This window comes from Mobula hypostoma, chromosome 1 (genome assembly GCF_963921235.1).
Source record: "Mobula hypostoma chromosome 1, sMobHyp1.1, whole genome shotgun sequence".
Lineage (NCBI taxonomy): Eukaryota > Metazoa > Chordata > Chondrichthyes > Myliobatiformes > Myliobatidae > Mobula > Mobula hypostoma.
In genome coordinates this window covers 139107569-139134034 of record NC_086097.1, presented here as the reverse complement: position 1 = coordinate 139134034, position 26466 = coordinate 139107569, and the positions used below count along the sequence as shown (strand labels likewise).

Below are 26466 nucleotides of genomic sequence, written 5' to 3'. Positions count from 1 at the left end.
ATTTACTTGTTGTTCAGACCAAAGTTCAAAGTAAATTTTATTTTCAAAGTACATATATGTCACCATATACAACCTTGAAAATTATTTTTTTGTGGGCACACTCAACAAGTCTATAGAATAGTGACTATAACAGAATCAATGAAAGACCAACTAGGGCATTCAACCAGAGTGCAGAAGACAACAAACTGTACAAATGCAAATTTAAATAAATACCAATAAATAACAAGAACATGAGATGAAGATCCTTGATAGTGAGTCCATTGGTTATGGACACATTTCAGTGATGGGGTGAGTGAAGTTATCCTGTTTTGATGGTTGAGGGCTAGTAACTGTTCTTGAACCTGCTAGTGCAAGTCTTGAGGATCTTGTACCTTCTACCTGATGCAGCAGCGAGAAGAGAGCATGACCTTGGTGGTGGGTGTCCCTAATGATGGATCCTGCCCTCCTATGACAGCGCATCATTCAGTTCAAGTTTAATTATCATTCAGAGATACATGAATACAGCAAAATGAGACAGTGTTGTTTACAGGGTCAAGGTGCTAAAACGCATTACAAACTGTCACACACAAGAACACATTCACAGAATAAGAGTCCTGATGCAACCTCCACCCCCTCCCCCCCCCCAAAGTCCTCTCACATATATCAATAAACCTGTACAGAATATCAGTAAAATGCAACAATGCAGAATATGCATAGATACAGCCTGGACCCTCCAGCCCACTGATATCATCCGTCGACCCAACCTGACGCCTACTAGGCAACACCGCAGCTTTGAGGCCTGATCCTTTCATATACAAGTGTGTATATAGAATATTAGTAAATGTACCAGTACGCACAGATTATGCATGTGTATAGACCAGACCTCCCAGCCCATCAAGATCATCATCCGATGCCTGCTAGATGATATCACAGCTTAGGGGTCCAGACTTCACATATACAGGCCCATACACAGAATATTTGTAGAAACACAACCAGACAAATATATATGCATATAGTCCAGACTCCTCAGTTCAAGTGAAATCTTCAGTCGACCAAACCTGCACTGTAAAGCACGATGGCTTGGATGTCTCTAACCCCCCCACCACCGCCCTGCTGGCTGAAATGCAAGAGACACTGCAGCTTGAGGCCTGAGTCACCAAAAAATCTTTAGTCAACCACAACAGAACTTGTCTTCTGCCAAGGGAATCTCTGGAAAGGCAGTGCCAAACAATTCTGGCGCTGCGTCACACCGCCCCCAGTGAAGCGCAACGGCCTCTTCCCCTCACTCGGAGGCTACAAACAGGCGAGGCCCTGGCTTCAGGCCTAGTCCTTGCTGTGACCGAGGCCAGGGACCTCCCCGCCATCTGCCCCTGCTCTCATCCAATAAATCACTGAATCAAGCTTGTGGTGTACTGGATTAATAATGTCCAAAGGGGTCTTGCGATCACAAGAAAAGCAACATAACAGCCACTTGCTATTTGACTGTCAGCCTCCATCGACTTAGGCAGCAGTTCCTTCATTATCTTTGCCAGCAAGCAACTCACTGATGGTGCAGACCTGCAGTACTTCTAAGTTCTTAATATACAGTGAGATCTTACAATCATTAGAAGGACATTTAAGTAGAACAATAGCACCTTCTGTTGACCTCATAGAAGCCACTGTGACTAGTCATGCGCCATGTAGATCTGCTCAATGGTTGGGAAGTCTTTACCCATCATGAACTGGGCCAATTCCACGACTTTTTGTATATTTTTAGTTCAAGGGCATTGGTGTTCCCATACCAGGCTGTGATGCAGCCAGTCAATATGCTCACCATTACATACTTGCAGAAGTTTATCAATGGTTTAAGTGTTATAGTGAATCTCTGCATATTCTAAGGAAATAGAGCCAATGCCGTGCTTCCTTTGCAATTGCATTATTTTGCTGGACCCAGGACAGGACCTAGAAACTTAAAGTTGCTAACCCTTTCTGCCTCTGATCCTCTGAGGAATGGCTGATGGAACTCTGGTTTCCCTCTCCTGAAGTCAATAATCAGTTCCTTGGTCTTGCTGACATTGAGTAAGAGGTTGTTATGACACCACTCAGACTGATTTTCAATCTCCCTCCTGTAAGCTGACTTATTACCATTTTTGATGCGGCCCACTACAATGGTATCATCAGCATACTTGAATATGGCATTGGGACTGTGCTTAGCCCACAGTCATAAGTGTAAAGTGAGTAGAGCAGAAGACTGAAGACAAAGCCTTGTGGTGCACCTGTGCTGATGGAGATCATGGTGGCAATATTGCCAATCCGAACTGACTGGAGTTTACAAGTGAAGAAATCCAGGATCCAATTTCACAAGAAGGTATTGAGGCCATGGTCTTGGAGCTTATTGATTAGTTTTGATGGAACGATGGTATTGAATGCTGACCTGAAGTCGATATAGAGCATCCTGATCTGTGCATCTTTACTGCCCAGTTGTTCCAGGATTGTGAAGAACCAATGAGATGACATCTGCCATGGACCTGTTACTCTGGTAGGCAAATTGGAGCGGAGCCAAGTTTTCTTTCAGGCAGGATCTGACCTGTTTCATTACCAACACCTCAAAACACTTCATCACTGTGGATGGTAGTGATTGAGCAGATCACCACACTCTTCTTGGACGCTGGAATAATTGAAGCTTGCTTGCAACAGATGGGTATTACACATTACCGAAGCAAGGGGTTAAAGATCTCAGTGAATACACCAGCCAGTTGATCAACACAGGTCTTTAGTAAGTTCATTCTGGATGCTTTTCGTGGGTTCATCCTCCAGAAGGCAGCCTACATGTCGGCTTCAAAGACTGAAATTAGAGGATCAACCAGGGATGTGGGAATTTGCAATGGTTCCTCCATGTTCTGACGACCAAAGCGAGCATAGAAGGTATTGAGCTCACCTGGAAGCGAAGCCCTGATGTCTCCCATGTCGCTTGGTTTAACATTATAAGAGGTGATAGCATTCAAGCCCTGCCACAACTGTTGAGCATCTTGTTGATTCAAGTTCGGTCCGGAATTCCCACTTCACCCGCGAGATGGGTTTCCAGAGATCGTACATTATCTTCTTGTAACCTTCTTGGTTGCCAGACTTGAATGCCTCTCCTCTGGCCCTCAGCTGATTTTGGATTTCATGGTTCATCCAGGCCTTCTGATTGGGGAAGACTCTGAATGATTTAATGGGAACACACTCATCCACAGCTGTTTTACAGTGAATGGTGTATTCGTATATCTCTCTAGATGAGTGCTTGGACACACCCTAGTCCACTGATTGAAAACAGTCCAGTAACTGCTCCTCTGCCTCCTGCAACCACCTCTTTGTTGTTCTAATCTCTGGAGCTTTGCACTTTAGCCTCTACCTTTATACAGGTAGAAGGACAGTCAAGTGATCTGATTTACCAAAATGCAGTCTCGGTGAGGAACGGTAAGCATTCCTTATCTTCGTATAACAGTGGTCTGGTATGTTGGGACCTTGCTGCTACAGGATATATACTCGTGGTTATTGGGCAGGGTTTTCTTCAAGCAAGCCTGGTTGAAATCTCTGACTATGATTTGAAATGCATCGAGATGGGCTGTTTCTTGTTTCTGTAAACTGCAGTCAGAATTATGGACAAGAATTACTTTGGTAAATAGAACTGATGGCATTTGATCGTTTGGTGTTCAAGGTCGGGGGAAGCAGGAGTTTGACAAAGCTGCCATGTCGGAGCACCAATAAGAGTTTATCATAAAACACACACTTCTTCCTCGTGCTTTTCCCGAATCAGTAATTTGGTCCATTCTGTAAATCGAGAATCCTTCTGGTTTGACTGCTGACTCTGGCATGCCCAGTCAAGCCGTATTTCAATAAAGCATTCAATGAAACAGGTTCTCAGTTCTCTTTGATACAGCAGTCTTGCCCTCGGATCCACAATTTTGTTTTTCACTGACTACACATTTGCCAGCAAGATGCTGGATAGAGGAGGCCTCACCTGTCCGCGTTTCAGCATGGCTTGGGAGGCCATCTTGTATATCAGCATGAGGAAGAAATGTGATCTAAGTGACGTTGACCGTGGAGTGATTGTTGGTGCTAGCTGGGGTGGTTTGAGTATCCCAGAAACTGCTAATCTCTTGGGATTTTCATGTACAACATTCTCTAGAGTTTAGGGAATGGTGCTTAAAACAAAAAAAAAATCCACTGTGACAGTTCTTTGGGCAAAAATGCCTGGTTAGAGGAGAATGGCAGACTGAGTCAAGCTGACAGGAAGGCAACAGTAACTCAGATAACCATGTGTTGCAACAGTGATGTGCTGAAGAACATCTTTCAACGCACAACACATCAAATCTTGAAGTGGATGGACTACAGCAGCAGAAGTTCATGAACATACACTTATTGGCCATATTATTAGGTACAGGAGGTACTAATAAAGTGGCCACTGAGTGTACAATCTTATACAAGTCTCCTCTCATCCTCATTCACACCAAAGAGAAAAACCTTTGCTCACTTACTTTTCCTCATAAGAAATGTTCCCTACTCCAGGCAGCGCCTGGTTTAACTGCTCTATGCTCTCTCTAAATCCTTCCAGAACTGAACACGATATTCTAAGTGTGGTCTAACCAGAATTTTATAGAGCTACAACAGTACCTTGCCGCTCTTGGACTCTGTCCCCCAACTAATGAAGACCTAACTATCCTATTAGTTTGTACAGCAACTTTGAGGGGCCTGTGTACTTGGACCCCAAGATCCCTCTCTTCCACACTGCCAAGAATCCTGCCATTACCTTTGTACTCTGCCATCAAGTTTGATCTTCCAAAGTGTTTCACATCACACTTTTCTGAATAGAACTTCATCTGTCACTTCTCAGTACAACTCCTATCAATGTCCCATTGTAACCTATGACAATGTTTACACTATGGACGATACCACCAACCCACCAACTTTCATATCATCTACAAACATACTGACCCACCTTTCCACTTCCTCACCCAAGTAATTTATACAAACCATAATGAGCAGGGGCCCATAATAGATCCCTGTCGACCACTAGTCACGGACCTCCGGGCAGAATTCTCTCCATCTACCTCCACCGTCTGTCGTCTTCGGGCAAGCCAATTCAGAATACATAGTCAATTTTCCTTGGATCCCATGCCTCTTTTATTTCTGAATGAGAGGGGAACACAAAGGTCGTGGCCAAAGATGCAGCAATCTCTTCCTTGCTTCCTTAACAAATCAGTAGTTTTGTACTTTGGTGATGCACCTTTTTGAGGGTGTTCCATTCTAATCTGATTATTTTTCTCTCTTACAGATAATGTTCCAACAAGAACTGGGAGAACCCTTTGTGATAATCCATAGTCATTCATTTGTAAAAGACAACACTAACTTAATAGATGTTGTTTTACTCAAGACAGAGAAAGATGAATCTAACGTCAAGGGAAGTGGGTTTCATTCAGCAATTGATTGGCTAACCATTACTTGTGAGAATAATGGTGAGTTATAACCAGTACAGTAAATTGCTAGTTATTGTGGAGATTATCTTGGAGCATGTCACTGAATACTTATCTTAAAAACAATATTGAGTGGAGTGAATGAAGGTTGGGAAAGAACAATAAAGCACAGTGCAATGTTAGGAATTCATGTCCTGAAGCTCTTCCTCACTGCTGTGAAAAATGATTGATATATATTGGAAAACATTACGGAATAAAATGATGGAATTCCAGACATTCATGGTTTACATTGATAGTTCTACTGTATATACAATTTGCATTGAATTTTAGGAATTTGAATTTGTACTTGACAAATTTGGTGTCTTGTTATTGATAACATATTAAAGGGCTTATTGGAAGTAATACATTTTTGCAATTAATTTCAGATCAGACAGGTTTGATGAGCAGGTGCATTAAGCTCAGGATCAAAACAAGAGTTATTAGGCAGTATAGTCTGAAACCATTGATTAGATCAGTACCTTCTGTTGTCTCAGGGCACATTATTTAATCAAATTGGCATGTTGTGTTGGATTTATTTAGTTTTCCAGTGAATGAAAAAAATACTTTTTGCATTGCACTGTACTGCTACCACAGAACACAAATTTCACAACGTATGCTAGTGATGTTAAACATTAAACATATTAATGTGAAATATGATGTTTTGCAGCAGCAGTACATTGTGATACAAAGAATTTTTTAAATTTAACGATACAGCGTGGAGTAGGCTCTCTCGGTTCTTTGACTTGCGCTGCCGTAGCAATCCCACAACCCCAATTAACCCTAATCTAATCACGGGACAACTTACAATGACCAATTAACCTACCCAGTACTTCTTTGTACTGTGGGAGGAAACCAAAGCACTTGGGAAAAACCCACTCGTTCCATGGGGAGGATGTATAGACACTCCTTATAGAACAGTACTGGAAATGAACTCCGAACTCTGGAACACCCCCAGCTGTAATCGCGTTGTGCTAACCACTATAGCACCATGGCACCCAGAAATATATAAATTTATGATAAGAAGTATATATGAGAAAAGAAAATTTAATTAAATAAGTAGTGCAAAAAGAGAGGAAAATAATACTGAGGTAGTGTTCATGGGTTCATTGACCATTCAGAAATCTGATGGCGGAAGAGAAGAAGATGTTCCTGAAATGTTGAGTGTGTGTCTTCAGGCTCCTGGCCACCTTCTTTGAAGGTAACAATGAGAAGAGGGCATGTCCTTAGTGATGGGGGTCCTACGTGATAGATACCACCCTTTTGAGGCATCACCTTTTGAAGGTGTCCTCTGCTAGCGAGGCTAATGCCCATGATGGAGATGGCTGAGTTTACAACTTTTTGCATCTTTTTTTGATCCTGTACCGTGGCCCCTCTATAACCAGATGCTGATGCTCTCCACGATACATCTGTAGAAATTTGCCAGTGTCTTTGGTGACATGCCAATTCTCCTCAAACTCTTAATAAAATATAGCCACTGTTCTGCTTTCTTTGTAATTGCATCAACAAGTTGGACCCAGGATAGATCCTCAGGGATGTTGACACCCAGGAACTTGAAAATGCTCACCTTTTCCAGTTCTGATCCCCTGAGGAGGACTGGTGGGTGTTCCTTCCTCTTCCCCTTTCTGAGGTCCACAATCAATTCCCTTGTCTTACTGATGTTGACTGCAAGGTAGTTGCTTTAATACCACTCAACCAGCTGACCTATCTTGCTCCTGTACACCACCTTATCACCATCTGAAATTCGCTGACAATTGTTGTGTTGTTGGCAAATTTATAGATGGAATTTAAGCTGTACCTAGCCACACAATTGTAGATGTAGTGAGAGTAGAGCAGTGGGCTAAATGCGCATCCTTGAGGTGCGCCAGTTTTGATTGTTAGCTAGGAAGTGATGTTATTTCCCATTCACACAGACTGTGGTCTCCCAGTGAGGAAATGAAGGATCCAATTGCGGAGGGAGATGCAGAAACCCAGGGTTTGGAGCTTGTTGATTAGAACTGAGTTGTGTTGGATGCTGAGTTGTAGTCAATGAGCCAGTGAGATTGCATCCACTGTAGACCTATAGTCGTGGTATGCAAATTGCAGCAGGTCCAGGTGTTTGCTTAGCTAGGTGTTGATTCTAACCATGACCAACCTCTCAAAGCACTTCATCACAGTAGATGTGAGTTCCACTAGGTGATAGTCCTTGAGGCTGCTCATCCTGTTCTTGGGCACTGGTATGATTGTCACCCATTTGAAGAGGTTGGGAACCTGCAACTACAGCACTGAGAGATTGAAGATATTCTTGTACACTCCTCCCAGTTGGTTGGGGACAGGTTTTCAGAGCCCTACCAGGTATACCATCAGAGCCTGATCTGATGTCAGCCTCCAAGACAGAGATAACAGGGTCACTGGAGGCTGTAGAGACTCACATGGGCGTAGTTTTTATTCTTCCTTTCAAAGCATGCATGAAGGCTTTGAGGTCATCTGGGAGTCAAACATCACAACCATTCATGATGTTAGGTTTTGCTTTGAGGGAAGTAATGACCTGCAAACCCTGCCAGAACTGATGTGCATCCGCTTCTGTCTCTAACCTCAATTGAGATTGTTTTTTGCCCTTAAAATAGCCTTCTGTAGGTTGTATCTGGATGACTTGTATATTTTTGGATTACTGGTCTTGAATGCCATAGATCTAGTCCTCAGCAGACTGAATCTCTTGGTTCCTCCACTGCTTTTAGTTTGAGTATGTCTGGTACGTTCTTGAAGGCATCCACACAGGTCTTGATGAAGTCAGTGACAACTGGGGTGCATTCATTCAGATTCAAAGATAAATCCCTGAATATTGTCCAGTCCACCACTCAAAGCAGTCCTGTAGGTGCTCCTCTGCCTCCTTGTTCATAGCTTCTTGGTCCTCCCCACTGGTGCTGCAGTTTTTAGTCTCTGCCCATATGCTGGGATTAGAAGTACAGCCAGGTAATTAGAATTTCCAAAGTGCGAATGTGGGATGGCACAGTTAGCATTCTTGATTGTGATGTAACAGTCGTCAAGTGTGATTGTTGGCTCCTCTGGTTCCACAGGTAATATGTTGTTGGTTGATATGTTCAGAGACCTCTTTTGCAATGATAGGGAAGGGATCAGGGTGTGCAGTTTTGTGCATACTGATTACGCATCACAAGTATCTGTTTCAGCAGATGTGAAGTGCCTGTCTATTGGGTGGCATTCAAGTTGAAGGATTAGCAATAGTTTGAATTAAGTAATGGACTTTCAAGGTTGGACATTAGAGCATGATTTAAATTTAGATTAATGGACACATTGAATAAAATTATATCAAAGTTAAGAGTAATTGAAAATTCCTTGTATGGTGAAGTATGCCAGGATACAATTCAGCAGTGATAGCTGATTCACTTTCTAACCTTCATTTGACATATCTTGTTGAAACGCTGTGTGGAAGATGCCATTTGGGTTCTTGTGGTTGTCAGGTTGGAAGAGATTTACAGCACATGTGAGGGGTGAAGTCGTAGAAATTTCAACACTAGGATAAGAAATTGTATTTCAAGGATTTGTTGGATCAGAAGCCAGTGCAGACTAATGAGCCCAAGACTCTGGTGAGATGTTGGTTTGGTATGAAACAACTTAGTTTGGGATGGGCTTACTCTTAATAGCAGGTGGAAGTGAGAAGTCTGAGCAGAAGATTCAAGATAGGTTAATGTCATTTCCCATACACAAGTTTAAAGGAGTTTGAAATAATTGTTACTCTGCATCCGATGCAACACAAAACAAACCCTAGCAAAGATAACGAGCACAATAGTAATTAAAAAAACACAAACATAAATACTTGAGATAGCTTGTATACATTGTTTGTATGTCCATAAAGTGACACTAGGCCGTACATAAAGTGACTGACAGGAAATAATTAAATAGTGGTGGAGTTAGTAGGTAGAGGTGTTGATCAGCCTTGCTGCTTGGGGAAAGTAAGAGCATTAAAGTGGCAGATTATGAATTTAAGCAAATGTATTTGGGTGTTTAAGGAAGAATAGATTCTTAGGATAAGGAGATTAGGTTTATTGAGTTTGACTTGTAGAAGGGGAGTACTGAAGTGCAAGATTCCGAAGGTTCTTGACATGATAATGGAGAGTCAGCCATTTAATGTGGATTTTTTTCTTACATACAGTTCTAAATCTGGATTTCCCGGTACCATAGAGCAGTAAGTGCTGAGTCATTAAATGTATTTGTGGTTGAGTTCCAGTTTTGGAACTTAGTAATCAGGAGCAAAATAGAATTAAAGCAATAGGCCTCCTCGGCTATGATCTTATTGAATAGTTAATCTGCCTCAAAAGGCAATGATCTTATTACTTATGTTCCCATTGTGATTTGCAAGTTGTACATCCTGTTCATGATGAATTTACAAAGAACTCTTCTGTGTTCCTTCTCTTCTAAAATAACAGTATTTAGTACCCTCATGATTAAGCTAGTCTTAGTGTCAGATATATTAAATTTGAATGACAGATAGTTTGTTTCTGTGCTTTAATTGAATCATTTCATAAGTGCTGAATGATGACTACTCCATAGAAGAGGTCATAATTGTGCCCTATGAGAAAACAACCCCAAGAGCTAAGTGGTTAACACTCAGGCCAGACCAAACCAACAAGGAAGAGTAGATCATAATATAAGTTATTGAGCTGATCTTCTGGGTCATCTTCATTTTCCTGCATTATCTCATATCTCCGATTGACTGAACATTCTCAGGCCTTTTGATGAAGAACTGAAAAGACTCCTCTCAGGTCCTTTCCAGTGCAGTTTCATTTTTATTACTAATTTAGTTGAGTTCACCATGATTTCTGGAGTGCTAATCTGTGACTCCTGTGAGGAAACAGATGTCAAGCATTCAATATTCTTGCCACTTCCTCATTTCCCCACTATAATTTCTCTTGTTTCTGTCTATAAGAGGCCATTTTAATTAACTGCAGAAGTTTATATCATCATTTACATCTCTTACTGATTTGCTTTTATGTTATGCTTTCTTATGGGAGGTTCTTTGATTTGGGACTGTTCAAGTGAGTTTTTGGGTGGATGATTCATTTACACTTGAATGACTCTGGCCACCAGTCTTCTATTTGACAAAGTACTGTGGATGAGTTCACAACAATGCATTTCCTAAAAGTCGTGAATATCACGATACTAGCCAGATGCTGCGGATGGAAGTGTGAAGTTTACAGGTAGTTTCGAAGATAGTATTATCTATACTTTATAATATTAATTGTCTTCTATGTTAGCATGTAAAATACCAAATAAATGTATTGTGAATTTGACTTGCACTCCTAAAGGCTATGAGTACCAACCAAGACATGTTGGCGTCGGAAGGAAAGGAGGAAGTCAGAAGGTGTGATGTTTTGTATGTAGTTTCAAAAGGAAGCATTGTCTTTGCATTGTCTATAACTTTTTAAATAGCGATTGCAATTGCCCCTTGTGTTTAGCATATAAATATTGAGCCCACATTGGGCTAGCAGACCTTTCTACCGAAAGCGTCTCCGTCCGTATGATGCCTGCTGTACCTTGTTGTGTCGAATAAAGAAGCTGCTTTGTATCTACCAGTGACTCTGTCTCTCCGATGATTTCATCCATGCTACAACATTGATTTGGGGCAAGTTGTTGAACTCAGTCTAAGTAGAAGATGCTTCGCCACCAATGATTCGTATCTCCCAGAATTAGTGAGGAAAGAAATAGATGGGCTTCCTGATTTTGAATGAAGTATAAAATTGCTAATCATCTGGAGTTATGAATGAAGAATGAGACCTCCCCCCCCCCCCCACTGAGTTGTAGCCTATGGAAGCAAAATAAGTGAATGTTTTGTAGAACAGTTAAGGGAGCTTTGAGTTTGTAGGGAAGATGGAATTACCTACCGGGATTCAGTGCAAAAGCAGAGAGTAATGCTGTTTTTGTTTATTTGCAGAGAATAAATATGAAGTATCACGGCACAGAACTCTGATTGGAGTACAAGCTCCACACTACGCAGCTGTAGAGCAGGACGGAGCTGGCTTGGTGATAGCTTCTGACCAGCCCTTCAGGTTCATGCAGATTGATGGGAAACCTGTAGAGGAAAAGAAAGTGGAGAAAATGGACACGAGTGAAAAGAAAGGTCAGCTTTCATGTTGGTGGGATTGGTTAGTTCCTTTCTTACTGTTTGAAACCTGATATGCATTATAATACTGACACTGTAATTTCTTTTTAGATCAATGAAGTATCTATCTATCTATCTACCTTGAAATAAAATGAAAGTGGGAGCAGAGTGACCAGTTAGTTGCTGTTTTACTAACTTTACAGATGCTGATTGCCCTGATTGCATTTGTTCCCAGCTGTTTCTGCATTTTTTTACGTTTATGATCTACTGAACAGATTTGTTTGGCATTTATAGCACAGAGATGACCAAATAGTCCAGCTGCTCCATGCTGGTGTTTATCAGCCTTCAGTATATCATTTCAACACATCTACTCTCAATGGGTGCAAGTTCCACACTTTAGATCATTTGAGTCAAGAAGTTTTCCTGAATTTCCCAATGAACTTACGGATTGCTATTTCTTACCATTTTTTTCCGCCCTTAGGTTAAGTTTGCAACTTTTGGAAGTTTGCTAAGAAGCTTCGAATCTATTAGACCTTCAATTGCTTTGGACGTTGTCAGTGTAAAGCAAACAGCCTCTGGTTAAGTAAGCCAACCACAGAGTATAAGCAGTGATGGTCTCAATTGGAAATGCTTCTGTGAGGAAAGTTTACTGAGAATGAATTAAGAAAGTATTTTTTTAATGAAACTTTGTAATGAATTTCTTTTGTATGAAATTAATTTTCTTGCAATGATACATTCCCAGGGATGAATTATATTGCATCCTTCTGTTTCTTCTGAAGCTGAAGGCTAAAAAGTATAGACTAATGATGATGGGAAAAGTCATGTTGTTATGAAATGCCAGAGACATGTGCCTCATGCATGGAACTTCAGACTGGAATTTCACACCTCAGAGCACTCACTCATTGTCTAATCTTAAGTAGGAAGAGTACTCTGTTAAGGAATCTGTGCGACTATACTCTCGTGAGGAACGTTTCAGTGGGTGGCTGCAGCCTTCCATCTTATGCTGAACTATTTTGCTTTATTATAATTCTTCCTGTAGCTTAAATAACTTTATCCTGAATTGGCATGGAGAACATAGACAATGTAAGATTTTTAACATTACTGACCTTAAATGCATTTGGCATAGTAAATAGGTTTCTGTGCTCTGTTATTTTTTAATGTTTCTAAATTACTATTGATGGATGTTCTATTTTATGAGTTTCCTATAGAATTACCTCGGACATTTGTTCTTGACCGATCTTGACAGGAGACATTAGGCACAAGATAATGAGAAACGTCAATAGCAAGAATAGAGGGTGCCACTTTTACACTGAATGAGCACTGAAGATGAGCTTTTTGTGCAAATAGGATTTGCATTTGTTGCTGAAAGTGTAATGTGGAATATTGCACATTTCATTTTACTGTAATTTGAGCAAATTGATTCTCGCAGATAATTGTTCATTATAAAGTATCATGTCAACTGATCAATGTGAAGCAGAGGCAGGGAATCTTTTAGATTTTTAATTTAATGAATAAAGATTGTCAGAATTCTGCCAATCAGTTATTACAGAACGAATCTCTGAAATTATAGTTGATTTGTGGTTTAACATGTCCACATTAGTATTATGGTTATCTTAGGATTCAAAAGAACTGGTGGTTCTGTACGCATCAAAAGGTATAGAGTATTTGCAATTTTACTTTATGGTCACTTATTAAAATTAATATTGCAGATGTGTTCAGTTGAAAGCCCCTGTGACAGTAGTTCTTTTCATTTAACTATTGTTACTAATTATGTTGTAAATTATCCAGTTATGAAACATTGTTGAGAATAGATACTGGCAACATACATCAAAGTTGCTGGTGAACGCAGCAGGCCAAGCAGCATCTATAGGAAGAGGCGCAGTGGACGTTTCAGGCCGTGACCCTTCGTCAGGACTAACTGAAGGAAGAGTGAGTAAAGGATTTGAAAGCTGGAGGGGGAGGGGGAGATGCAAAATGATAGGAGAAGACAGGAGGGGGAGGGATAGAGCCGAGAGCTGGACAGGTGATAGGCAAAAGGGGATACGAGAGGATCATGGGACAGGAGGTCCGGGAAGAAAGACAAGGGGGGGGGGTGAGCCAGAGGATGGGCAAGAGGTATATTCAGAGGGACAGAGGGAGAAAAAGGAGAGTGAGAGAAAGAATGTGTGCATAAAAATGAGTAACAGATGGGGTACGAGGGGGAGGTGGGGCCTAGCGGAAGTTAGAGAAGTCGATGTTCATGCCATCAGGTTGGAGGCTACCCAGACGGAATATAAGGTGTTGTTCCTCCAACCTGAGTGTGGCTTCATCTTTACAGTAGAGGAGGCCGTGGATAGACATGTCAGAATGGGAATGGGATGTGGAATTAAAATGCGTGGCCACTGGGAGATCCTGCTTTCTCTGGCGGACAGAGCGTAGATGTTCAGCAAAGCGGTCTCCCAGTCTGCGTCGGGTCTCACCAATATATAAAAGGCCACATCGGGAGCACCGGACGCAGTATATCACCCCAGTCGACTCACAGGTGAAGTGATGCCTCACCTGGAAGGACTGTTTGGGGCCCTGAATGGTGGTAAGGGAGGAAGTGTAAGGGCATGTGTAGCACTTGTTCCGCTTACACGGATAAGTGCCAGGAGGGAGATCAGTGGGGAGGGATGCGGGGGACGAATGGACAAGGGAGTTGTGTAGGGAGCGATCCCTGCGGAATGCAGAGAGAGGGGGGGAGGGAAAGATGTGCTTAGTGGTGGGATCCCGTTGGAGGTGGCGGAAGTTACGGAGAATAATATGTTGGACCCGGAGGCTGGTGGGGTGGTAGGTGAGGACCAGGGGAACCCTATTCCTAGTGGGGTGGTGGGAGGATGGAGTGAGAGCAGATGTACGTGAAATGGGGGAGATGCGTTTAAGAGCAGAGTTGATAGTGGAGGAAGGGAAGCCCCTTTCTAGGACGAGGGAGATGTCTTCATTTTTTAAAGAAAAGAGCAAGTTTTTGTTTGTCATAAGAATTAATTTTAAATCTGAAACTGAGAATTTCGCTGTTGGGAAATGGGGGGTGGGGTGGGGGGGGTAGGCCGTATACTGTTAGGTGATAGCGAAAAAGCTGTATACGTTGTCAGCTGACAGGACAACCATGATCTCATTGAATGACAGTTAGGCTGCAGGGGCTGAATGCACTCCTCTTTTTCTATTAGTTCAGCCTAAATTGGTATTTTCTGCTTACAATGTAATAGGATGATCTATCTGTGAAATAGGGCAAGGGGAGAGTAAGCACAGGAACAAAGGAAAAAGGCTTTGAGTTTTGAAAAATGGCGGTCAACACTAGACTTTGCCACAACATGGGTAATTTGATCTGGTATTTGGCAAATCCAAAGGAATAAGATAGAAACACTGCCAGTCCTAATTTTTAGAGGATCTAATTGTTATCTCCCGATAGAAAGAACTTGTTAGCCTTTCCATCCTTAAGTTACACTAACTGGAATCATTCCTGGTTTTTTAAAAGAGACCATTATGTCTGAATGCAAAATGAAATTTTGTGGATTTAGAGAATGTTGGCTGCACCTTGCATAATTCTGACCGTTTATGACCTCAACTAGGGTGATAGCTACCCATGTAACTCTTGTGCATTGCTACACACTCAGGAGCAGCAAGTCAAGATTTTTCAACTACAACAATTCTTGATATGTGAAATGGGAACCAAAACATACAGTTTGCTTTCCTCTTTATCCATAATCCAATGATCTTTGCCAGGAAATGGATTCCACCTGTTTGCCACGAGTTCCTAGGTCATGAATTCCTTCTTTCAAATCGTTATCAGATGTTTTGCTGCTAACATAGAAATATAGAAAACCTACAGCACAGTACAAGCCCTTTGGCCCACAAAGCTGTGCCAAACATGTCCTCACCTTAGAAATTACCTGTGGTTACCCATAGCCCTCTATTTTTCTAAGCTCCCTATACCTATCCAGGAGTATCTTAAAAGACCCTTTGTAACATTACACAAAGCCTCGACAAAGGCAGACTTTTCTACTGAGATCTTTCTCCCATAATGTAAGTCATTTCAAGATGCAGCCACTGGCCACTAATATAACAGTAATTTACTTATTCAGCAGGACACCCCAGACTTGCAATTCTGCCTCCTAGATAGGACAGCATCAACATTTGGCACACCTTCCTGATCTGTATTCTGTTCCTTCATCATCACTCAGACAGAATCCTGGCCTTTCCATAAAACAGTAGTATGAGGATACCTTTGGCAATGGCCTACGTCAGCTGAAGTCCAAGGTATTCTCAGAGGGGGCCAACAAAAGCTAAAAGCATTAGATAGCCCATAGCCCAAGAATGGAGAATTTCTTGGCTTGCTCAAATAAAGATACTTGTTAAGCTGCTTTCTTTGAGTTTCTGTTCAGTATCATTTCTTGGTTGGGAGATTTGGCATTTGCAACATAAAGGAAAGATCTCCCAAAGTTATATTTGAGCTTGTTGTCATGTGCACAAGTATATGTGTGCACAGCTATAATGAAAATCTTACTTGCCACAGCATCGGAGTTCCAACAAGTGAAACACAATGGAATTCAAACTGTGCAAGAAGGAAAACAATTAGAACATACAAAAGTCCATTGTAGTGCAAAGTGGTCGTATTGTTGCTATACTGTGGTAGTGATTAGGGTTTGTACACTTCGGTTTGAGAAGCAAATGGCTCAAGTTGTTATTGAACCAAATGCTATAGAACTTAATGCTTCTGAGAAGATGGCATAGCTTGGATGGTGGGCATCTTCGATGACAGATGTTGCTTTCTTATGGCAGCACCATGTAGAGATTTCTAGTGGTGGAGAGGGATGCTCCATGATGTATTATGCTGCATCTGCTTCTTAAATTCTTGTGCACTTGAATTGCAGTAAAAGGCCAAAATGCATCCACTTAGGATGCTTTCAACAGTCCATCTGTAGAAGTTTGTTAGTGTTTGATGACAAGCCAGATCTCTTCAACTTTCAAAGAAAGTGTGCCTTCGGTGTAATTTCATTCATTTAACTCTGTTGAAGGAAATGGTCATTGAAATGCAAATATCGCTTGCCATATTTGAGCCCAACTCTGGAAGTTGCTCAGGTCTTGTAATTTTAATTTTAAGTCTTGTAATTTTAAGTTGAATTGCTTCATTATTTGAGAAACTGAATGCCCTGCGAACATCCATGACCATCACCATTCTGACCATGTCATAGTGTGTGCATCATTAATAATGGAGTTGAAGATAGTTAAATCATGGATTCTGTCTGGAGTGTTTATGTACAAACAACAAGGACATGTTTTTCTTTTGTTTAAATAGCTTTACCTTCAACATTTCCCTTCAATACCTGAGGGCCACTGCCTCTACATCCCATAATTCCTCTCCCTCCACACACAACACACACACACACACAACAAGGAGAGTGTGCATGCATACTAAGTATTTAGATAGTGCAACTGAACAGAACTCAACAATCTCCCATCCTTTTTATGTATATATTAAAAAATTAAATTTGAAAAATTTAAAGATAATTCAAATTTCCATTAGGACATAGGAATTAGTTCTAATCCTTGAAGTTAATACAATTCTTAAGGTACCAAATGCCTTCACTACGTGCCTTTAACAGCACAAGAGCTGGAGCTCCTTTCTTTGTGAGAAAGCCAGCTAGCTGTTCCTTTGTAGTTGTCCAAGCACAGAAAACTTATCACATGTTATGGTCAAGTTCTTTGATGCTGCTTATCTCTTGATGAAGCCTCTTTTCTGTAACTGGCTTGGTGGATTTAATGGCATCAACCAAAGAGTAGTTATCTGTGACACAAGTGTTCTGTAGACTGTCCTTCTTTGGGTCACCATGACAAAGCTCAGAATAGACTGTGGCCAGAAAAACAGCATTGTCAATACCTTAAGACGTTGCAAGTGTTTCTCCTGCAAGAGTATTCTGTACAACTCTTCAAATCCTTTTTGATTGCCAGTAGAAGTGAAAATTTTCCCTCTTCTCCCATCAGTACAATAAAATGTTCCCCTTGAGTACCTTCATCAGGAAGATTTCTAAGTGAGACATCACTGAAGACAACAAGCCTCAGTGAATTATCTTTTCCAAGCTGTTGAAACTTCAAGACTACTTTTTCACATTGAATTCTGCGCACTATCTTGTTTGCCTCATGTGAAGTTTGTACTGTGTTCTTTTTTGAGCTGGATACCAAGTTGCAGGCATCAAACATGATGTCAGGTCTGTTCTGCCTTGCCACTTATAGAATCTGACCCACCTTTGACCTTAGTTGCTCTTCTTCAGCTTCACTGGGGGGGGTGCATCCAGTTGTGTGGCAACTGAGGATTCTATGTGGTTTTCAGATGTAGCTTTCTTGGTGCAGTTGTACTGTTCTGTCAACAGCAAGGATGCCTATCCCTGCATAGCAGAATCTGTCATGTTCCTCCCGACTAACCTGAAAGGCTGACTAGCTGAGGGATAACTGTTGTGGCAAAGTTTTGTGAGCCTCCCCATATGAAGTCATCTACATGATAGGCAAGTACTTCAACCGCATGATATCCTGAATCTTGCCAGTAAAAAAATAGCTGGATCCACTTATGACTCTTCCCACTGGTTTTTAACATTATTTACTTGACCTTTTAACACCAGTAGAGTGCTGTATCTGCTCAACCATACGCACTTTTTGAGATTCCACAGTGTCCCTTCGCTTCTGGCTTCAGGAGGGGGCATGCTCCATTCCCTGTAAGAAAGTGGATTTTATGTCTATGCAATAGGGTTGCCAATGCCTTTAACATACCACTGAGAAAAGTAGTCAAGGAAACTCTGATGCACATGTTGGCGTGTCTTTTCTGAGTTCTTCTATGTTCAGTTCCACAAAACCACTAGCCACCAGACATGTTTTTGGTATAATTCCTGTTGGGATTTCTTTCGGGTACACGCCCAAGTTGTAGACACTGTCTTTTAGCCAATGTCTCTAGTTTCCTTAAACACTCCATTATTTCCTCTAACTTCTCATTTCACCCTAATTTGCAGATTCAAATGACATCTCTTTAGTTACTAGGACATCTTCATCTTGATACGTCTCAGATGGTCCAGCCTGATCTATACTTGATTCAATATGAAGTTTGCCTACACATGACAAGTTGACTGACCCTGTAGTGTCAGTGACCATGACTGGTTCTAGGTAATTCAAGTTGTACCAACTTTCATTTCTCCCAGTGGTTTTGCCTGCTCATCCTAAGACTTCAGCTTTGTATGAGATACCAGTGTTTTGGTCTGCAAATTTCACAGTTTGACCTGTTTTAAGACTGAAACTTCCACGTTGTCTTTGCACTTGTGATAATTTCTGTTCAGGCAAGTCTGTTGAATTCTCAACTGTGCTCTCTTCCACACTGTCTGTGCCACTATTGAGCAAGCCTGTTGAGTCCCAACTGCACTCTCCGCATCCCTGTCTGTGCTATGTGACCACGTGCCGGGCAAGTGCTTTTCATTTTTTTGAGTCATTCTCCGCAGAGTTCTGATGGTCTTCAGAGTGACCACAGTCACCTTGCTTTGTGCTAGGTTTAATAACACCCAATAAAGCTTCTTTATCTCTCAGCCCTATTGATATTACTGAAGTTCAGGATGTGATCCATAAGTTACGTTCATTTTCAGGAGGAGTTATTGAACATTAATTAGAATGAAAACCCAAGAGTTCCTCACACGATTTATCCTCTTGCAGAATTCAGTGTAGTGGAGGAAGAGTTGGGGAGCATTACTGGGGAAGACTTGGAACATGGACTGTTTCACATAGCCAGTGAAAAGGCAGGCATAGCTGGGGCTCATGCAGATGCTCATGATTCCCCATCGAGTCTGGAGAAAGTGGGAGGAGACGAAGGAGAAATTGTTGATGGTGGGGGATAAAAGTGTTTAGGGACTGGGCATCCATGGTGAAAATGTTGCAATCAGGGCCAGGGAATTGAAGGTTGGTGAGGAGATGGAGAGCATGATGTAGGTGGAAAGGGACTGAACCAAGGGGGATAGAATAGAGTTGAGTAGGTTCCTTTTAAATTTGTTTTTAGCTAATTTTAATTATTCATTTTTAAAGCACCAATAAATGTTCCAACATTTCATTGATCACTGAGAAAAAGAATTTGAATTGTAAGATACTTATTTTTGAAGATATGAAGTTTATCTGACTGCAAAATCTACAATGTTATTTAGAAAAAAATATAATATTGGAGTTTCTGTAAAGTCTTGGTGAGATAATACTTTAACAATTCCATGTTTATAGGTGAATAGATAGGAGGGAAGAAGAAGAAGAAATGGATCAGCCAATATATTTTGTAATTGTCCTCAGATTTATTTGGGGGACCTTTGTCAGGATCCATCAATTCAACAAAACTATTAAAACTATGATTCAAATAGTCATTCTTCATAATCTGTGTTTACGGTACTGTTTCTTCTCTGTTGCTAAGCATTGTAAGTGTAGTTCAGTTAAATAACTGAAGCAGTGAATGTTTCTCTGAGAGCCTGTAACTATGCTGATTTAACATATTCTCTTTAATATCTCTTATTGAGAGTAGATTTTGTGTTAGCTCCAAAGCAAGTTGCTGAGATGATTGGACTTTAAATGTCATATATGAAGCAAGTAAACACATTCTATGGAAGTTTTAAAACTAACAATCTTTAAGGGAAAGAAATCATGAGGAAAAAAATTCCTTCAAGGAGTTGTTAGAGATTAGCAAAACATCCAAATTGCCGATAGTTCAGATCAAAATTAACATAGTAATGAATAAAGCTCAGCTGCTGAGAATACACTCAAGAGTTATACACGTGTTTATTTGTGCTAACTTTTATAAATTTGAATTTCAGTACCTTCCTCTTGAGTAACCAAAGTACTTGGAGAAAAGCTGTGAGCCATATTTGTAATCTATGTGTACGATAATCAGGAACTTTTGCGTGGAGCACTACACAGCAGACTTGCATCTTAATAGTTTAAAATATTTTGTTCAAGGAGCAATTATTGCTTGTTATTTGTTATTTATTTATATTTGCAATTGAACAGTTTGTTGTCCATTGTCACTGTTGATAGTTACTATTCTATAGATTCGCTAAGTATGCTCACAAAAAAAGAACCTTGGGGTTGTATGCGATGACATGTATATACTCTGATAATAAACTTTACTTGGACTTTGAATTACTATTTTTTGTGTTCCTGAATTCTGCTCTAAAAAAGAATTCAAGGAATTTATGGGAAACATTGCAAGAGGTTTGGGAAATCAGTCTTGTTTAGTAATGGTGAAAAATAGGATTTTAATTCCACAGAACCAGTGTATTATTGGCAACAGACAGATGAAGACCTGACTGTAAATATTCAGCTAAAAGAAAACACAACGAAACAGAACATCGAGTTCCATTTGTCAGCGGATCACTTGCATGTTGGAGTAAAAGGACAAGTCATCTTCATAGAAGGCCAGCTGTTCTCTTCAGTTGACCACAGTGAGAGCACTTGGACCATTACAGAAAATAGGCAAGTACTTTCCCTGCACTTACTCTTAATATTTGCAGTGCTACCGATATAGCTAAGTGGTTAAGGTGATACATTGCTAATCCGTTGTGCTCTGCAGATGGTGGTTCAAGTTCCCTCTTCATATATATGGCCACTGTGGTCAGGAGTAATTCAAAAACTTCAGGGGTAGCACGATAGTGTAGTGTTGGCATAGCGCTATTACAGACATCCCACCCTGCAAAAACTCATTTCAGGGAGGTAGCACCATCAATTTGCAGGAGACTCCTGGAACTTCCAGGAGAGGTGGGATGTCTGCAATAGAGTAGCTCCTTAGCAGCTAGCCAGCTAGTTTAAATAACGTTTGCTATGCTAAGCAACGAATGACACCTGTTAAACTCACCTCAACATGTCTTTTACAGTCTTAACCCACCACAGGCAATAAAAAAGTCACTGTTGCAAATAGTGCAGCGAGCAACACTGTCATTACTTTTGACCCCTATTAGGCAGGGGTACACTTTAGTGTAGTCTGGGGTGACGTACGTTTTATATTTTCTTTTTTTGGAACACTCTGCCATGGCGTGTTTTCGTTTTTTTTTCTCTCTCTCTCTCTCTCTCTCTCTCTCTCATTCGCTGCTTCAGTTATTTAACTGAACTACACTTACAATGCTTAGCAGCAGAGAAGAGAGAGAGATGGAATGTTTTAATTCCACGTCCCATTCCCATTCTGACATGTCTATCCACGGCCTCCTCTACTGTAAAGATGAAGCCACACTCAGGTTGGAGGAACAACACCTTATATTCCGTCTGGGTACCCTCCAACCTGATGGCATGAACATCGACTTCTCTAACTTCCACTCATGCCCCACCTCCCCCTCATACCCCATCCGTTATTTATTTTTATACACACATTCTTTCTCTCACTCTCCTTTTTCTCCCTCTGTCCCTCTGACTATACCCCTTGCCCATCCTCTGGGTCCCGAATCCCCCCCCCCGTCTTTCTCCCTAGGCCTCCTGTCCCATGATCCTCTCATATCCCATTTGCCAATCACCTGTCCAGCTCTTGGCTCCATCCCTCCCCATCCTGTCTTCTCCTATCATTTTGGATCTCCCCTCCCCCTCCCACTTTCAAATCTCTTACTAACTCTTCCTTCAGTTAGTCCTGACGAAGGGTCTCGGCCTGAAACGTCGACTGTACCTCTTCCTAGAGATGCTGCCTGGCCTGCTGCGCTCACCAGCAACTTTGATTTCTGGTCGATGTTTTTTTTCCAGAACGTTTCCCTTTTCACAGATTCTACATGAGCTGATAAGCATCTCTAGTATTTTCTGTTTTTATTTCAGATTTTCAGCACCTGCAGTTTGTTTTTTGGTTTTCATTTAGCTCTCTGCAAGAGTTCCTCGGGAGTATCCCAGAGTATCCCCCAAACATTTTTAACTGCTTTGTCAAGACCTCCCATCTCTCATGAAAACAGAAGTCAGAATGTTGGGTGATGATTGCACAATGCTCAATTCCAATTGTACAGTAACTCTTCATAGCAAATTGTAGCCATGCTGATGTACACAATACCTGGCTAGCATTCATGCTTTTGGAAATTGTGCTGTTAGAATAAATATCAAAATGTTCTTTTGGGATGTATCCTCAATGAAAAGAGGAGATTCAATGCTCTAGAGATGGTTTCATAAATTATGATCTCAGCCCAAAGCCTTTTGTTGTTTGATTTGACTATTATGGGCCTGAATTATTCAGCTTTGCTTTATACTATGGCTTTTCAATTCTGCCTCAGTTCAGGGGCAATTAGGAATGACTAATAAACCACAAGCATCAACAACAACATCCCTATCCTATGTATTTAAATAAAAATAAAGAGGAGCAAATATTTTCTGAAAGAAATCTTCCAAGAAGCACCCAGGTTTCTCACTTCTCATTAGATTGCTGAAAGGTTCAAAAGTTTGTTTATTATCAAGCATGTAACCCTATACAACTCTGAAATTTGTATTTTCCTGATAGCCACGAAACAAAGAAAGAACATGATAGTTGTTCAGAGAGAAACATCAAACCCACTGCCCCGTACAAAAAAAAGAACGGCATTCCAATCAGCAACCCCTCTCCCCCGCACAAAACAGAACTAGAACATCGCCCCCCCACCTGAGAAACAACCCCTCCCCCCACACAAAACAGAACTAGAACATCGCCCCCCCACCTGAGAAACAACCCCTCCCCCCTGCACAAAACAGAACTAGAACATCGCCCCCCCACCTGAGAAACAACCCCTCCCCCCCGCACAAAACAGAACTAGAACATCGCCCCCCCACCTGAGAAACAACCCCTCCCCCACACAAAACAGAACTAGAACATCGCCCCCCCACCTGAGAAACAACCCCTCCCCCCCACACAAAACAGAACTAGAACATCGCCCCCCCCACCTGAGAAACAACCCCTCCCCCACACACAAAACAGAACTAGAACATCGCCCCCCCCACCTGAGAAACAACCCCTCCCCCCCACACAAAAAAAACAAACAGAATACTATATCCTGTTGCCTATTGCCTTTTAGTGTCAGTGCGAACAGTATATCTAGCTGGAGTTCCCAGGTTTTATCATAAAAATATAGTATCTTAGGTAAAAGTATTCCCCCTGTCTGGCTACTGTACAACTTTTGCTCTTAAGTGCAGGAGGATGTTCATCCTTTTGAGTTAATTAATGGTCACACTGTTGGTAAATGTACTTTCATAAAATTTGTTTTTTTTAAATGTTTTTAAAGATTGATTATGTTTCTGCATTTCTTTTTCCTGAGACCAAATTTCTACTCCTGTATTCATTTCATCCTCATGTCTCCTTTTCATTCTATTTGCCATATTATTTATTTAACCTGGCTACCAGCTTGCTTTTCTGTGTACTTTTGAGAACCACCCTGAATATGGAGTGAATCTTCAGTGATCTACCTCTCCAGTCAATTCATATGCCACGAAAATTAAATATGATAAATGTTATTACAGTAACTACATTCTTCTGAGTAAATTGAAAATTATGGTTTTGTTGTTGTATGTATTCGGTGTATACACTTGACCAGACATTCTTTTTCTTGGTGCATTTTGCTGTTTGGTTTAAATATTAAAACATACTGATCGAAATTCAAGTCTTGTAGTTAGGGCAGATTAGCCAGTTAGTTTGGAGATGGACTTGACAGTAGAAAGAGCAATATGAATAAGGTCCTGTCACTATTTATTAACAATGGAAATCAAGATTTCTGCCAGCTTCTCTCATAGCGAGCTGACAGATATGCTGTTTTATAACAACAGGAACAGGCGTCATCAAGATTGGACTCAATTAAAATAGAAAAGGCAATTTTTGAAGAAAATGTTGAAAGGACAAAGACATTTCAAGTGCTTTGAAGGTGTAAACTGTCCATAAGACTATGTTTTTCAAACTGTAATCACTAAACTGCTTCATATATGTTAAGAACACAAGAAATAGGAAGAGGAGTCAACCACTCAGCCCATCAAGCCTATTTCATCATGGCTTATCTGATATTTGCCTCAACACCATTTTCTTTCTTGTTCCTCATATTCCTTAATACTGCTTTAGTCAAAATTCTGCCTGCCTCAGCCTATGTCTTCTCAGCTCTTGGGGTAGAGAACTCCAAAGGTATGCATCCCTTGGAGAAGCATCCCTTCTCAGACTCTGAATTATGTGGGCTGTTCCTTTTAACATAGCCATTCCCCTAGTTCTAGATACCTCAACGAGGAGAGTCTTCCTCTAAGTGCCTACCACTTTAGAACATAGAATAATGCAGCACAGTATGGGCTATTTGGCCCACGTTGTGCCAATCTATATAAACCTACTCCATCATCAATCTAACCCTTCACTCTTTCACAGGCCATAACCTTACATTCTTCTTATACCCCTGTCATTAGTCCAAGAATCTATTAAATGTTCCTTTTGTATCAGCTTCTACCAGCCCCAGCATTGTGTTCCGGCCACCCAAGCTGTGTCCAGGAAGAAATCCTGACCTGACACAATATATAGTAAGGTCAACTAGAGGACAGGCCATACAGGATCCTGTGCTAGCTAATGAACCAGGTCAGGTGGAAGATCTCTCGATGGGCGAACACTTCAGAGATAGTGACCACAACTCCCTGATCTTTACCATAGCCTTGGAGAGGGGTAGGAGCAGATGGTATAGGAAAGTATTTAATTGGGCGGGGGGGATTATAATGCTATTAGGCAAAAATTTGAAAGTATAAATTGGGAAAGGGAGTACTTAGGGAAATGCACAATGGAAATGTGGAGGTTATTGAGGGAGAACTTGAACTTGCACTGGGTTCTGGATAGGTTTGTTCCATTGAGGTAGGGTAAGTCTGGTAAAATGAAGGGAGCAAGGTTGACAAAAGATCAAGAGGAAGAAGGAAGCATCCTTGTGGTTTAGGAAGCAAGGATCAGAGAGGGCTCTGGAGAATTACAGGGTAGCCAGGAAGGAGCTTAAGAGTGGACTTGGGGGAGCTAGAAGGGGGCATGAAAAGGTCTTGGCAAATGGAATGAAGGAAAATCCCAAGATGTTCTACACATATGTGAAGAACAGGAAGATGACTAAAGTGAAGGTAGGACAGATCAGAGACAGGAGGAATCATATGCCTGGAGTTGGAGTAGGTTGAGGAGGTCCTTTATGAATACCATTGAGAGGGACCATGATGTTTGTGAGGACAGCGTAAAACAGGCTGATATGCTAGAACATGTTGATGTTAAGAAAGAGGATGTGCTGGAACCTTTGAAAATCATAAGGATTAATAAGTCCTTGGGACCTGATGGGATATACCCTAGGTTACTATAAGAGGCGAGGGAAGAGATTGCTGCATCTTTGGCATTGAACTTTGTGTTCTCACTGGTCACAGGATTAGTACCGAATAATTGGAGGGTGGAAAATGGTATTACTTTGCTTAAAAGAGATCTGTGAGTGTACACTCCCTATCTAATACCATTATAATTAGTTATCCCCCAATTAAATACTTTGCCATACTGATTGCTGCTGTCTTGTCCATGGCTCTGCTCACTATCTTCGAAATGCTTGCCCACTGAGAGGTCTGTCACTTGACAGGTTCATAGCCAAGTAGCAGATGCAGTGTGGCCTCTGCTCTAATTGGCCAGTATACCTACTGCATTAGAAATCTTTCCTGGACACACCCAACGAGTTCTGCCCCAGCTAAATCTTTTGCACTAAGGAAATGCCAGTTAATATTAGGGAAGTTGAAGTCACCCAATACAACCTCATTGATATTTTTGCACCTTTCTAAAATCAGCCTACTTACCTGCACCTCAGTGTCACAGTTAACATCAGGAGACTTATAGAATACCTATAGAATCTTTTCCTGTCTCTTACTTCAACCCACACAGACTCAATAAGTGATCCCTCCTTGACTTCCTCACTTTCTGAAGCTGTGATACTATCCTTG

At 41.2% G+C, this 26466-nt stretch overlaps 1 protein-coding gene across 2 annotated transcripts in view; it reads left to right on the top strand.

Moving 5' to 3' along the window:
- The window catches only part of nudcd1 (NudC domain containing 1), a 189632-nt gene that overhangs the window by 71630 nt on the left and 91536 nt on the right, over positions 1–26466 (top strand). Inside the window, exons 4-6 of one of the 2 annotated variants that reach the window (XM_063056793.1) lie at positions 5276–5456; positions 11380–11565; positions 20844–21042. In XM_063056793.1, coding sequence (XP_062912863.1) covers positions 5276–5456; positions 11380–11565; positions 20844–21042 — 566 coding nt within the window. Of the gene's footprint in view, positions 1–5275; positions 5457–11379; positions 11566–20837; positions 21043–26466 lie in introns of both variants that reach the window. The other variant, XM_063056784.1, reaches the window with a different exon arrangement.